Source organism: Pyrus communis, chromosome 2 (genome assembly GCF_041283825.1).
Source record: "Pyrus communis isolate YQ-2024b chromosome 2, ASM4128382v1, whole genome shotgun sequence".
NCBI lineage: Eukaryota > Viridiplantae > Streptophyta > Magnoliopsida > Rosales > Rosaceae > Pyrus > Pyrus communis.
The window spans coordinates 28,041,144-28,055,503 of record NC_142566.1 but is presented as its reverse complement, the minus strand read 5'-3'; the positions used below and the strand labels follow the sequence as shown (position 1 = coordinate 28,055,503).

The following is a 14,360-nucleotide window of genomic DNA, read 5'->3' as shown; positions in this document are numbered from 1 at the left end:
TTTTGTGAAAAATGAGATTTTTTAAAAATTTCATTAGATATTTTGCTATATATAATTACAAATTCAAAAAAAAAAAAAAAATACAAAAAAGTGAATGAAAAGAAGAGAGAGCTTCTTCTTGAGCCCATCATGTTGCTGTTCTCACAACAATAAATCCAAAAAGAAAGCAATTCAATTCACCAAACAATGTCTTGGCTCTTCAGCTCTCCCCGCCAACCAGACGACGACGACGACCCGCGTGATGTAGAACCCAAGCAACCCCAAAACGACCTGTCGTTTCTCCGCCAAACCCTCGGCCGCCAACTCCGCGGCGTCGCCACCTTCCTCGCTCCACCTCCATCACCGCCATCCAACGACGCCCTTCCCTCGTCCAATTCCCAGCCCCAGTCGCAATCGCAATCTCAATCGCCGGCGCTTTTGGGAATCCGGAATGATCTGGTGGAGATCGGCGGGAGCTTCAAGACCGGCCTCTCGCTGCTCTCTACTAACAGCAACAAAGCCGTCGCTGAGATCTCCAAGTTCGCTTCGGGCTTGTTGCAGCTTCAGAACGAAGCTTCAGAAGAAGGTGGAGCTGATGAAGACGGCGATGATGGCGGCGGTCACGTGCCGGGGATCACGGACGAGGTTCTCGGTTTCGTCACCGAGATTTCGGTGGTGCCGGACTGCTGGACCGACTTTCCAATGACGCTCGAACATGGTAAAGTTGCTAGCTTCCACTTCAAATTGAATGCAATGTTAGTTTTGCCTACTTTCTTTGTGTCTATTGCTTTAATTTTCTTATGAAGTTGTGGATTGTGAATTGAAAGATCAAGTTTCTTAGGAGGAAGCTTTGAGTTTGTTTTGAAGATATCAAAAATTACTCAAAATCTGTTGCGCATTCGCTGTGATGTTTTTGTTCGATTTGATTTTCGTGTTCTAATTGTGTAATGTTAGATACCGGAGTTGGTATCGGAGACCTCTGACTCTGTTTGTGATTGCGATACAACGATTGACAAGATAATTGAAACAGACTGAACAATTGGTTCTTACAATCTTATGCTTGTTGGTTTTGATTTTGTGCTGGTTTTATTGCAGATTTCAGCATGTCGGATGCTCAGAGAGAGCATGTGTCCGCTGTTTTACAATTGGTTCCGGGATTTGCAGATCTAAGAGCCCGGCTTTGCAATTCCATGAGTGAGGAGCAATTTTGGATGATCTATTTCTTGTTGTTGCTCCCGAGACTAAATGAACATGATTTTGAGCTTCTAGCAACGCCCAAGGCAAGAAGTTTATCCTTCTCGTCTTTTGTCACGCTTCTTATCCATATTTACATGTACGATTTTCTTTTGAGGACACTTTGGAAGTTGACTTTTATACAGAATTCAGCACGCGTTTGTCTTCATAAATTCAATTTACTATATTTGGATATTGATTTCAAGGTTCTACGATAGCCATTCTAACCGCAGCTTGCATAAGTGAGAGTTGAGATATGGGATTGATGTGCATAACCAGTCACCAGCTGCTCTTGTACAACTTTGTTCGATGTTGTAGCTTGTCTGTCCTTTGCTTGTTCCTCATATTTGTTATACGTTTTAACTCTAACTTAGTAGCCGATTTTATAGCATCGTAGAACTTTGGATGTGTCCAATTCCACGATGCAGCTTCGGACACTACTTGTAGCAAATGCATTATTTTGAAAATAGAACTTCTTTCTTTGCAGATTGTTGAAGCAAGAGACGTACTTCTGCACAAACTTCATAACAAGAGGAACACACGGGAGGATGCCCCAGAGAAGTCAATTCTCGTTTCACCTAAAAATCACATCCAGGATGGGAAGACACAAGGGGAGGGAAGCTCATCTCAAGAAAAGGAAGCCTCGACTGAAATAGTTAACACGACAGAAAGGTTTAAGACCGATGACGAAGAGGGCACTGAGCAGTGGTCTGAAGGTGCGAGTATTAGTTCTGGCACTTTTGTGGATGGCCAAAGAAAACACGAACCTGAAGATGATATCTCATTCAGCGATTTAGAGGACGAAGAGAATGACGTTTCTAGTAGACAATCAGGACTAAGGCAAGGACCGTATGCCAGGGCATGTTCACCCAATGGATCAAATGATTGGGTTCAGCTGAATCGAAGCTCGGAAAACGAGGGTGGCCGGCAAAGGGCTGGTCGGTCAAAAGGGAGAGATTCAGAAGGTGAGTATTCAAGTGACTGGCTTGCGGTAGATGAATATGATTAGACAAAATTGGCAGCAGCTTGCTTGCCAATTTATTGTAAAGTTTCGGTTTCTTCTTTTCGGTTTTTCGGGTCGGGTGGGCTGGATTGTGTACTTATATGTGTATCAGCATCTTATACAAGGCTTCCTTGTTGAAATCAATAATGCAAATGAAGTCTATTTCAAAATTGACTCTTATTTGTTTAATTATGGAGGGAGTTTTGATATCGGGTTCAAAACGCACACTGCTCTGATCAACTAGCTTAAATCTCGTGTGCTCTTACCGCATTTATTTAAAACACGTACAAGCAATGGTAAAGTTGTAACAAGCATGGGATTGGGAAGCCTTTTTTACCCATTAGAAACACGAATCAACAAGAAACAATAACCACGAAAAACCATCCAAAAAATCAACTTGAAATTCCGCCATTACATAAAAACGAAGAACTACAATGCTAATAAATTTCACTTTACACCATATATTCTACAAAATCCTCTGAATTCTTCCCCAAGTAAATTATACAAGTGAGTTTGAATTTCTAGGTTTCGGAAAGTAAATTCGACACCAACTATAAATGATAACGCCCCATGATCTGAAGCAGGGGTAAATATTCTGTAACAATCTGGGTACAAGTTTATATCGGACACCTACAACAATAGTCGATGCAGTGAAGATTCGAGGCCAAATGGAATTTCTGAAGCAGGGGTAAAACTTCTAGGAGAGAGCTGCTATCTTGGATATTAAACAAAACACCAGTCCAAACCCCGAGCCTTTGTTGAATAGTTAGTAACCCCGACCTGCAACAAAACACGAGGGATAAAGAAGAGGAAAAGTGAGAGCATGACATGTTAGCTCGTTCGAAAAACACATGTTACCACACAGAGTTGTCCATCGTTTACTTACGCAAATGATCTCTAGTAACTGTCATGGTCTTGACATGAGGAAGTTCTTTCTCTAACCGAGCAAAAGTAGAAATCACATTAATTGCCTTCATCACAACACACACTTCCTCCAGATTGGGAACCCTTTCGAAAGAGAGCTCTGTATCATCACCCTTATAATGAAAAATGGTAAGATTGGTGGCACTGAGTTCAATCCCCTTTAACCCATCGCAGAGGCTCACCATCAGTACCTTCAAACGATGAAGAGAATCACCAAGGCACAACCTTTCTAATCCAAAACACCATTGCAATGTTAAACGCTCAAGGTTCAAACAAGAAGAAAACATGCGTGGTTCAACGGGTCCAGCAAGATTAACATCGCACAACACAAGAGTGGATAAGGTTCTAAACCGATCACTAAAATCTGACCAAAGTGTGACTGAGCGCAAGGAAAGGTGCCTTAGCTTGGATTCTTCGCCGTGCAAAAAGAGCTGAGTAGGAAAAGGATAATAGTCAACGGTTCTCCAATCATGGCGTTCAGCTGGTTTGTCACAAGTAAAGGCAAGATCGAGACTTTCAACACCCTTTCTAACGGCAAAAACGATCCAGTCAGTGATTCGATGAGCATACATACTGCCAAAGCAACAGGAAACCTTGAAGGAGACAACCTTCGTGCCCAAATGACGCGCTAAGAATCTGTCTATTATTCCTAGAAAATGACGCACATAACCCTTGGGAACAGTTCCACAATTATAGTTGACTGGCGTGGAGGTTATGTTATGCCAATCGAACTCAAGATTTGATATGTATGCATACATGTTCTTCCACCTGCGTGATAATACACTCGTACGCACAGCATCCCTCATACTCAATAACAAGACGATGGTATAAAGAATATCATCTGGCAGTTTACTGATGTGATCATTGCCACTAATCTTCCACTACATGATTACAGATCAAATATCAAAGTCAGGCTCATCTCCTAATCAACAAAAAAACTGACAATAGCAACTAATTTATTTTCTTATACAATGATATTCTACTCCAACGGCCGGGTAGCCCGGTGGGTGATTTGCGCTAAGCTACACCATGGCCCGACAATTAGTGGCTAATTTTAATCCTGGATGGTGAAGTACTCCTAAAATTGCAAATTGTAGCTCAACTACTTACAATTTAATGGAAAAATTGTAACTTTCACATGAAATCCAATCATCTCAATTTGTTCCAAACGAAATACACTTCCAATCATTAAATTTTTCGTCTGGGGTTTTACAAAATCCTGTTTTTCTTCGAACTCGACCTAAACTTGCTAAAGAATTCAGGAAAAAATAAACAATTTATTGAAAATTGACCACAGAATTCCCCTTCAAATACACCTGATTTAATCCAAGTACAAATCACACACACACACACATATTCTTCAAATTAACAAGTGAAAAAATAGAGTAGTACCTTTCTGGGAGAAGACTGCCGTTGTGTTTGAGTGGCAGGTGCCACGCGCTTTCTCTTCATGATTTCGGTCTTCAGAGAGCTCGGATTTTTCCAATGGAAGCTCTCAGAACCCTAATCCCTAATGCAATTTTGCGTTTTAGGGTTCGGGGCTCCGACGAACTGAGCCAACAACAACTAAGCCCTAATCTTCATCTTCCCCCAAATCAGAATTTACGTTCGTCTGTGAGAGTATGAGGGGCTTACAAGTGTCCCATCTCCATGCCACCGTGTGCCCGCCACTATGCACACAATTTCTTTGTAGTTTCCCAAGTCTCTTTTTATTAAATAAAAAAGCAGTATTTAGCCGATGACGAATGATTTTGCTACTAAAAAATAAGTAGAAATTTTTCTTCAAAAATCTTGATTTACATAACTTTATGTTTATAACCGTTCATATCTTAAATTATTATGTAAAAATTATTTATGCCAAAAAAAATAAAAAACTTAAAAATAATATTATTAAGCCAATCAATTGTAGCAAATAGATAGACCGTTGTAAATTTGTAATGCTTTTACCATTTCTATCCATATGTTCTTGTACAATTCGGTTACTAAGACTTTAATTTTAATTGATTGTTTTGCATATATACATGATCTTTATAGAATGATTAATAATATGAATGATTTTCATCATAAGCACGAAGATCTATGAATAAGAAATGCGTTTTAAGTAAAAACTCCTACCACTCAATTTATGAGTAGCCGAACACTATTCTTAGTTGACAAAAAAAACCCACAAAGTTTCTTTGTAGTTGTTTTTTTTCCCCTCACAAAAAGGGTTTTGAAACGAAAGTTGACTGAACCCAAGTCATGCGAGAGAGTTGTCTTACGCACAGTCCTATCTTAAAATCTCTTCCTAACAAGGCTCATTGAATGGAATAAGCAATTCACAATCCAAAAAAACTGCTACCACCACACAGACTCACAGTGCCATTAGACTCTTGTTTTCTTCCCCCTCCATAACACATTGTACATGTCAAACTGCATATGTATCCGGATTTTGGAAGGTAATTTAGACAGCAACTACAAATAAGTACGCCAAGTAATCTGAACCCCGCAAAGCTTCTTCTGCAACCACAATTAGATGCAGCGAAGGTTCGAGGCCAAATGGAATATCTGAAGCAGGATTAAAAGCGTCTAGGAGAGAACTGATATATATATTTTTGGATATCGAAAGAAACACCGGCCCAAACGCTGAGCCTTGGTGAATGGTCAGTGACCTTAACCTGCAACGAAAGACAAGGGGAAAAAAGAAGAAAAACTGAGAGCACGGCAAGTTAATCTGTCGAAAAACCAAGTAGCCATTCGGAGTTTTCCATGTTTTACTTACGCGAACGAATGCTGGTAACTGTTAATAGTCTTGACATGAGGAAGGAAGTTGTTTCTCTAACCGAGCAAAAGTAGGGATCACATTAACTTCCTTCATCGTAACATGCACGTCCTCCAGATTGGGAACCGATTTGGAAGAGAGCTGTATGTTATCACCCTTGTAATAGAAACTGCTGAGCTCAATCCCCTTTATCCCTTCGCAGAGACTCACCACCAACGCCTTCAAGCGACGAAGAGAATCATCATGCAACAATCTTCCTAATCCCAAACACCGTTGCAGTGTTAAATACTCAAGGTTTAAAGAAGAGAAACATACGCGCGGCTCAACATGTCCAGCAACAAGATTTACATCGCAGAACACAAGAGTCGATTACTGAAATCTGACTCAAGCGTGCATCCGCGCAAGGAAAAACACCTTAATTTGGATTCTTCACGGTGTAAAAGGATCTGAGCCGGAGAGAAATCAACGGTTCTCCAGTCAGCGCGACCAGCTCGGTTGCCAGTAAAGGTCAAGATTTTCGATACCCTTTCTAATAGCAAAACTGGTCATTGAGTTGATGAGCTCGCTTACCTTCAAAGAAACAGGAACCTTGGAGACAACCTTCGTGCCCAAATGACATGCTGAGAATCTGTCTATTTTTGTTAGAAAATTACACACATTTCTCTTGACAGCTTCTTCATGAGTTGTGTCGACTGGATAACACCAATCAAATTCAAGATTCGATATGTATGCGTACATGTTCTTCCACCTAGGCAACAATACGCTCGTTTGTATAGCATCCCTCATGCTCAACAATGAGATGATAATATTAAAAACATCATCTGGCAACTTACCGATGTGATCCTTGTCAATGATCTCGCGTTTACGCTATATGATAAGGGAAATTCAAACTTAAGCATGTAAGAAAGAGCACGTTGTCTAACCAAGTCAACTGAACCCTACTCTGCATAATTATGCTATCATTTAAATGAACTTAGATAAATTTCTTTGTAGCTTATCATAATTTAGTATAATTATCTTATCGCTTATGAAAAAAATCTACATCAAATGGAAAAAAATATGAAGTTATTTGGTTTTGAAATACAAATAGTAAGAACAAAAGGCCTGGTGGACAAAACATTGAAACTGTAAAAGGCTGACCTGCTCCTTCAACTCGTGGGCTGTACTTAGGAATGTGACTCACACCTTTTCACCACAAAAAATGAACTACGGTTGATGAAGGGCCGACTCCTACCCTGTTACTTTATATATGGGTTACGGGGCGGCCCATATATACATTGATCTTTTTTTTTTTTCATTTTTATACTAATGTATATGCCCTGATTTGTTCAACTAAGGTCAAGCAGTATTCTAAGCTATGGTAGGAGTGGAATTTAGACAATGTTTTGTGTAGAGGATTGGATTGAAATAGATAAATAACTAAATTTAAAGTAAGCTGAAAGGACAAATGAAAAATTTGTTGTTAACTTGGAAGAGTCAAGCTTAGCTACTAATGAAATTTAAGTAATAATCATTGGGAACTATTATTGGCATTCCATAAATTTAATTGTACACTCCTTATAAAGTTGTTTTTTCAATTATAGTGGTTTTCCTGATTGGAGTTTGTTTCTCAATTAGAGAAGGATCCATAACTAGATTCCAATTAGGATTAGTATTTCTTATTGAAGATGACCTTTATTATGTCATATACAGAGCTATTGCACTAGTTTTTGAAGAGGAGCAAAACAATAAGTTGTATACCACTTGAGGAGTCAAGTGAGAGAATATTGTATTTGTAAGAGCAATGTGTGTGTGAGAGAAAAGAAGAGATAAAAGTTCATTTCTTGTTCTTATTCTTTCAGGTTTGTTGCCAAGTTGTAATTCAAGAGACTGAGCAAGATTATTCGTTGTACTCATTATTGATATAGCGAAAGTTTGTTGTTGCTACTAAACTTACATAGCCAAACCACGTAAATAACATGTATACCACGTGGGGTGTTTATTAATTTCCCATTCTTAAACATGGTACTCACAATAATTTCTAATCAACTTATTATTATCTACTTTTTGAAAAATAAAAATGAAATAAACACGCCCACGTGCCCGCCTTGTGCCATTATCGACGGAATAGTAAGACATATTAGACCCTAGCTAGATTCTTTTGTTCCTTGTCTTTCTATGCCAAAATAATCATACATAAGAAACTCAGAGCATGATAATCAGTATTGAGTATTACAATCTAGTGGCATTCTTCTTTATTTGTAATTTGTAAGTCAGAGGTTTTAGTTTGATTCTCACTAAAGACAAACTTGAACTACATTATTGTTTGCCTATTATGAAGTTTAGCTCACTCTCATATCTCTAATGTAAATAATATCTTTTGTTTCGAAGAAAAAAAGAACATGATGATCAGTATCGATGAAAAAGAAATTAATACGAAATTTACATATGTGGTTGTAATTCAGTTTTTGTTACGTGACGAATAAACATTCTACGCAAACTACAACCATTTGATAGATTATGACCTACCACAAGCCATGCATGTGTAGGAGAGGAGTCGCACCGCATCTGCATGCACTCAGAGTCCTAGTCTCCCAGAGCCGTCCATTATAGCTAAGACAGAGACAAAGAGAAAACTAAATGTGCAGAACCAATATTTTACATTTTACTGCATGACTCTATATATCATCATACATACGTTCAATCCTTCAATCCACGATCCAAAAGAAAACATCATTCATTTATGTTACTGCGCATGTAGAGACACCACACTCGACAAAAACCTATTGAAGTGCACTCGCTCATTTTTGAACAACTTGGAGTCGGATCTTTTTTTTTTAAACTATTACAGATAAAAAAGTAATGGGAAAATTTTGTACTATGTGTGTGTATACTGTATCTTTATCTCCACCCAACCCAAGGAGATACCGGATGAAATATCCCTATGAGCGACTGTGCTGATCATTATATGTTTTGGCCATGTCCGTTTACGCTTTAAAGAGGAAGGTTAGATCTTTCAATCTTATGTCGTGAGGGATATGACGTATGTTAGGTCCATAAGTACCCCAATTTTTTATGTTCTATGATTCACCTCCGAATATGTACATTATATAATTAATGTGTGCACGGGTTCGAGGGGGTTGTAGTTAAATCTTTTGTCTCGTGATAAACCTTCTTCTCTTAGAATTTAGGGTTTAGGGTAATTAGTGATAGATAGCCTACACTTTATATATGAATACGTTAGCTAATAGTACTTATTACCGATCTATAATTTATTTATCTTAACTAATGAAGCAAACTAAGAATGTGCAATCGAACAAATCCGGATTCTCTTTGTGAGTATCTCGGGGATCCGTAAGTTGTATCATTTCACTGTACATCGTGCGGTCAGAAATCATTTTAAATTTTTTATTTAAAATTGAACACAAACGATACCTGAAGAAAACTGACCGTACGATGTATGATGAATGTATATGATTCACGGATCTATAAGATTCTCACAAAGAGGATCTTGTTGACAATTGAACTACAACTCCCAGAGTTCTAAAAATATATTAAGCTTAAATATATATATATCGTGGCACAGAATACCAAGCAACGTGGTAATAATATTTTGTATATATAGAAGCTGATCCGTCAGTGCATGCATATAATCAATAGTATATGTACGATTTGGAAGTGGAGATTTCATCAAATAATTTGGTTTTACTCTCATGATGACAAATGAGAAGAAACCAAATTGGAGAGAAATTAGTTAAAAAGGTTTATATTGGCACTATTTTAGCAAATTCATTTTCTATTCATGGTTATTTTATTTTTACTTTTTAAATTGAATTAGTTAAAATAGTTAGAAAAGAAATATAAATCAGGATTTGTAGAAGGAAAAAAAATGATGTGCGAAAATTATAACCACTTGGCAATGGGGCAGGAGACCGATCACATCAAGATGAGGGAAGCAGAATCACGGATACCACAAGCAACCAAAACCATACAGCTAGGTAGCTGCATGCATCTGCATATGCATTCTCAATTCATGTCCTTCATTCATTTAGTCACGGACCATAATTTACAAAGAGAGAGAGAGAAAGAGAGACCAAAACTATATATTGATACCCATCATGTATATATAGTTGCATATATCTTGATATATGGATGCCTTTGATCTATATATCTTCCATTCCCGGTCACCATGCATTGCAATTTGCGTCCTCTAGCTCTTTCAATTTTCTCTCTCCATTCCTCAACCACCATTTCACATACTTGCCTACCTGTACTGTGTTTCCTAAGATCTACCGCACCACCAGTACTCTCTCTCTCTCTCTCTGTGTTTGTGTACGTACGTATACGTGTCATCCTGTTTTCCAGTTCATTTGACTGACCAAGCAAGAGGCTCTGTTTTGACTTATTTTTGAACTTTGAGATCCTAGTAGGTGTCCTGTTTACCATGCACTTTGGGACATACCAGCGTACTTGTGATCACAGTCGATGGGTACAATCATTTATATATGTCCCTCGTCATGCATGTACGTATAATCACAGTGCACGTAGTCAATATAATCAAACATTAATCACTTCTAAATTATGTTTTTGCATCTCTCATTATCAATCGTTAATTAATCAATGGTGGATTACTATTTGTGCTCTAAATTGATAATTAATTGAGAAAAGAGAAAGCCACATGTTTTTGCTTTAGTACGTACACACATGCACTACTATATGTAAGCAGCATGTGGCAAAGATAATATAAACTAGCTAGGTGTAATATTTTGGGGATGGTCACCAAACACCTGCATTTTATTATAATAAACTAGTATTACGATCTAGCGATATTTCTCTTTACTTGTAAATGATATGTCTTAGATTTGACTTCCGTGAATGGCATGTGTCCAATACCAATTTATTATCATTGACCTATTGTATGGCTTAACTCAAATCTCTCTCCCCTTAGTGTAAAAGATCATTGTTCAAAGAAAACTAATCATATATATTAGCACAATATATTGATTATATGGCTGGGTTAACTTCTGAAACTGGTTTAGAGCTAGGGGTCCAATTAATTGACTCAAAAGGAAGTATACTAGTTTCAATCGGTATTTGTATATCATATCGGGAAGGAAATAAGATCTCGGTTCACATTTGCGACTACATATCTTATCAACAGTTGATACACACACAGATCTATTTCAAAGTCAAAATTAATCACCTCCAAATCCAATATATATCCAAATTGAGTAAAAATATAAAGAAAGTTGATGCTCTTTGCACATGTTAATAATACACTCATATCATTTAAACCCATTCCATCAACACGTGAAGATAAAATCAGTACCGCCATTATCAGTTCATCTCCTTTCAAGTGGGGACTATATATATTGTTAGAAACACCAGTCAAGCATGTACTTAGAGATATCCCTTGTTAAACTATCGAGAAACATATAATCCTTAGACCATCTCCAATTTTTGGGTTAAAACTAAAGTTTTTAACCCAGAAAATTTAGATTTTAACTCATAAACAATTTTTATAGCTCCAACCCTTATGGGTTAAATTTTTAGCCCAAGATTACTAAATAATGAATTTAGGATAATTTTTTTTCTTACAGAAATAATTGTGTAGACTACTCTAATTTAATTTTATGAACATTTTAACCTAAAAATATTTAGATTCCGATAAATATTGAAAAATCACTAAACCGACACTATGAAACTTGTGGAACATTATGAAATAATATGAAACACGTGAAATAATTTTTTTTTTTTTTATAATTATTTTAGGCATTGGATTGAATTTGGACCATTAGATCTTTTTTTTTATCGTTAGATTTGATCATATTAGATCTTAGCCATTGCATTCAATGAATTTATAAATATAAAACTAAAAAAATATACACTAATATTGACACACCCCGACCGAGATCAGGGCATGCTGGCCGTCACACGAAGGTGACGTAACCATGTGCGCGTGCGGAAGCTAATAAGATAGTAAATAAAAGTACGAATAATCAAAAACCTAAAAGCATACAAAGTACTAGTGTATGTGAGACACAGTTCAGAGCAAGTCTACAACAGTCCAAAAGGAAAAGATACGACATATGTACACCCGAAGGTGACCCTACAATGGTGAGTGTCTGTCAGAAATGCCGGGACGCCCTCTGGGATAAACCACTGAATCTGCTAGACCACTAGAACCTGGAGGGGCGCAAAAACAAAAGCGTGAGTGGGCAAAAACAAAGCTCTTTGAAAACTCTTTAGCAAAATACATTCTAACCCCTCGCCGTAAAACCTGTATACTTCCCAGAAAATGAACATATATACGTATGTATAGGTATGTCAATCATGCTCCACATATGCCATTCATGCTTGAGAATATGCCACATCAGAATCTCATAATCAACTATAAATACTCAAGCATAATTCACATCAATAACATATAATCTGGCAGTCGGGAGTCACCTAACGTGACATGTACCGCTGCATCTAGAGCTCCAATCTCAACTCAACATCTGAATCTGCACACGAGTCGGAACCACCTAATGTAGTCTGTCCGACAGGACTGGGTGTAATATATACGCTCTAGTGCTACGATCACGTGAAGACTGTGCGAATAATCGCGGGTCACCTACGAGTCGGAACCACCTAATGTAGTCTGTCCGACAAGGCTTGCACCTAACTTGGATCCAAGGCGAGCGTGTGGTGCTGGTGAACATCACGTGAAGGACTGTGCCCTGGCCCTGGGCGGGAGCACTAACACCGGGGGTGCAGATTATGAGCTCTCTAAACATCTCAAACCATAATTGCATAACAACAAGAATACCTCTTACCTGGCACTTACCTGTGCGTCCACAGCACCAAATACACAAATATGAATGTATGCCACTACCAATGCATGTGATAATGCATAAGTGATAATAATATAGTGCATGGCATAAATCAAATAACATTTTCTATTTAATTTCTGGGAATATAAATGTATATAGGTATATACGGAAAACAAAAGCCCACTCACTGATAATTAGAAGGGTCGTAGCCCCCCTGCCTCGAATGTGAACGTTTGTCCTCGGGAAACGAATCACCTATACGCAACAAAGTTACGAAAACATTAATTTAAAAGCACCTAAGCAACTTCTCGTAATAACTTCTCATACATTGCTCAAATTGGACAATTGAATATACCAACGTGATCTACACAACCTCAGGATCACACCCATATTTTTAAAATAATTTTTGGACCACGCACGCGCCCCCACGCGCCTGAACAGGTACGGACCCACGCGCCCCCACGCGCAGTCACGTGCACTGCACACTGACGGCGTCAACTGACGCCGTCAGGAATATTCCGTTAACTGACGGAATATTCCGTTAACTGACGCCGTCACTGCCGTTAGGAATATTCCGTTAAACTTAACGGAATATTCCCCTTCCTTCTCCGGCCAGTCGCCGGCGCCGGCGCCGGCGCCGGAAAACTGGGAATTTTTCAAACTTTGTTTTCTCCTTCGTTTCTCAACCATTTTTCACGATCTTTATACCAAAATGAAGCTTAGGACTAGTAGAACAACGTTAGACTAGTTTTAAGGCCTAAAAACCACACGATCATACCTGCAACAACGATCAAAGTTCGGCCAACTTTGAACCTAGCCTTCCCAACGTCCAAATTCACCCAACGAACCACTCCCAAGCTCCTGGGAACCTCACAAACACAACTACAAGCTTAGAATCTCCCAAAACAAGCTAGATTAATTGTGCATGAACAGTGTTCAAATCGGCCAAAGCGATATCGACGTGAAAACGTCAAAGTTCTTACCTGGAAATGGCACCACTGGACTCCTCTCAGCCTCACGAGCACGATGGTGGTCTTGGTTTCTCGATTGGTGGAGATTTGAGTTGGTTTGTGTGTTTGCAGAAGGGAGAAGAAGAAATGGACTCGGGGGAGAGAGAGAGAGAGAGAACAGAGTGAGGGAATGAGGGAGGGAATCCCGGGAGAAAAGAGAGTGTATGAGTGTGTGTGGTCCCACCACACCACACAACACACATTAACGGGATAAAACGAATTAGGGGTATAATCGTAAATTCACACGTACGTTAAAATGAAATTTGGGACGGGATGTTACAACCTACCCACCTTAATAGAATTTCGTCCCGAAATTCAAAACAACCTTATATAACCCCTAGTGATCGAAAAACAATCTAGGATACAAATCCCTCATTCTACTTTCTGTCTCCCAAGTAGCTTCTTCAACCGAGTGATTCCTCCACAAGACTTTCACCAAATTCACCGTCTTGTTCCTCAGAACCTTTTCTTTCCAATCCAAGATCGTTAACGGTTCCTCGTCATACGTTAAATCTGGATTTATCTCTAACGGTTGAGGAGGTATCACATGCAACGGATTGGCAACATAGTGTCGGAGCATAGACACGTGAAAAACGTTATGCACTTTAGCCAACTCCGGAGGCAACTCCAACCTGTAAGCTACCTCACCTACTCTT

General features: G+C 38.6%; 2 protein-coding genes and 1 pseudogene across 2 annotated transcripts; 1 reads left to right on the top strand and 2 right to left on the bottom strand.

The window, feature by feature from the left end:
* Positions 1–58: 58 nt before the first annotated feature.
* LOC137747540 (uncharacterized) lies at positions 59–2,385 on the top strand. Its single transcript, XM_068487670.2, has 3 exons — positions 59–697; positions 1,075–1,259; positions 1,700–2,385. The coding sequence occupies exons 1-3, from the start codon at positions 187–189 to the stop codon at positions 2,219–2,221; spliced, it is 1,218 nt and encodes a 405-aa protein (XP_068343771.2). The 5' UTR covers positions 59–186; the 3' UTR covers positions 2,222–2,385.
* Positions 2,386–2,602: 217 nt separating this feature from the next.
* LOC137747541 (F-box/LRR-repeat protein 25) lies at positions 2,603–4,840 on the bottom strand. The gene is made up of 3 exons (XM_068487671.2): positions 4,532–4,840; positions 3,102–4,020; positions 2,603–2,995 (listed from the first exon to the last, which is right to left on the bottom strand). The coding sequence occupies exons 1-3, from the start codon at positions 4,589–4,591 to the stop codon at positions 2,982–2,984; spliced, it is 993 nt and encodes a 330-aa protein (XP_068343772.2). The 5' UTR covers positions 4,592–4,840; the 3' UTR covers positions 2,603–2,981.
* A 1,081-nt stretch (positions 4,841–5,921) lies between these two features.
* LOC148698872 (F-box/LRR-repeat protein At2g42730-like) lies at positions 5,922–11,214 on the bottom strand (annotated as a pseudogene).
* Between the last annotated feature and the right edge of the window lie 3,146 nt (positions 11,215–14,360).

Bases quoted from the DNA above. Each gene is read 5' to 3' on its own strand.
- LOC137747541 (XM_068487671.2), bottom strand. From the start codon at position 4,591: ATGAAGAGAAAGCGCGTGGCACCTGCCACTCAAACACAACGGCAGTCT. The intron at 4,021-4,531 runs GTACTACTCTAT...GTAATCATGTAG, and splicing joins GGCAGTCTTCTCCCAGAAAG to TGGAAGATTAGTGGCAATGA.
- LOC137747540 (XM_068487670.2), top strand. From the start codon at position 187: ATGTCTTGGCTCTTCAGCTCTCCCCGCCAACCAGACGACGACGACGAC. The intron at 698-1,074 runs GTAAAGTTGCTA...GTTTTATTGCAG, and splicing joins TCCAATGACGCTCGAACATG to ATTTCAGCATGTCGGATGCT. The intron at 1,260-1,699 runs GCAAGAAGTTTA...CTTTCTTTGCAG, and splicing joins AGCTTCTAGCAACGCCCAAG to ATTGTTGAAGCAAGAGACGT.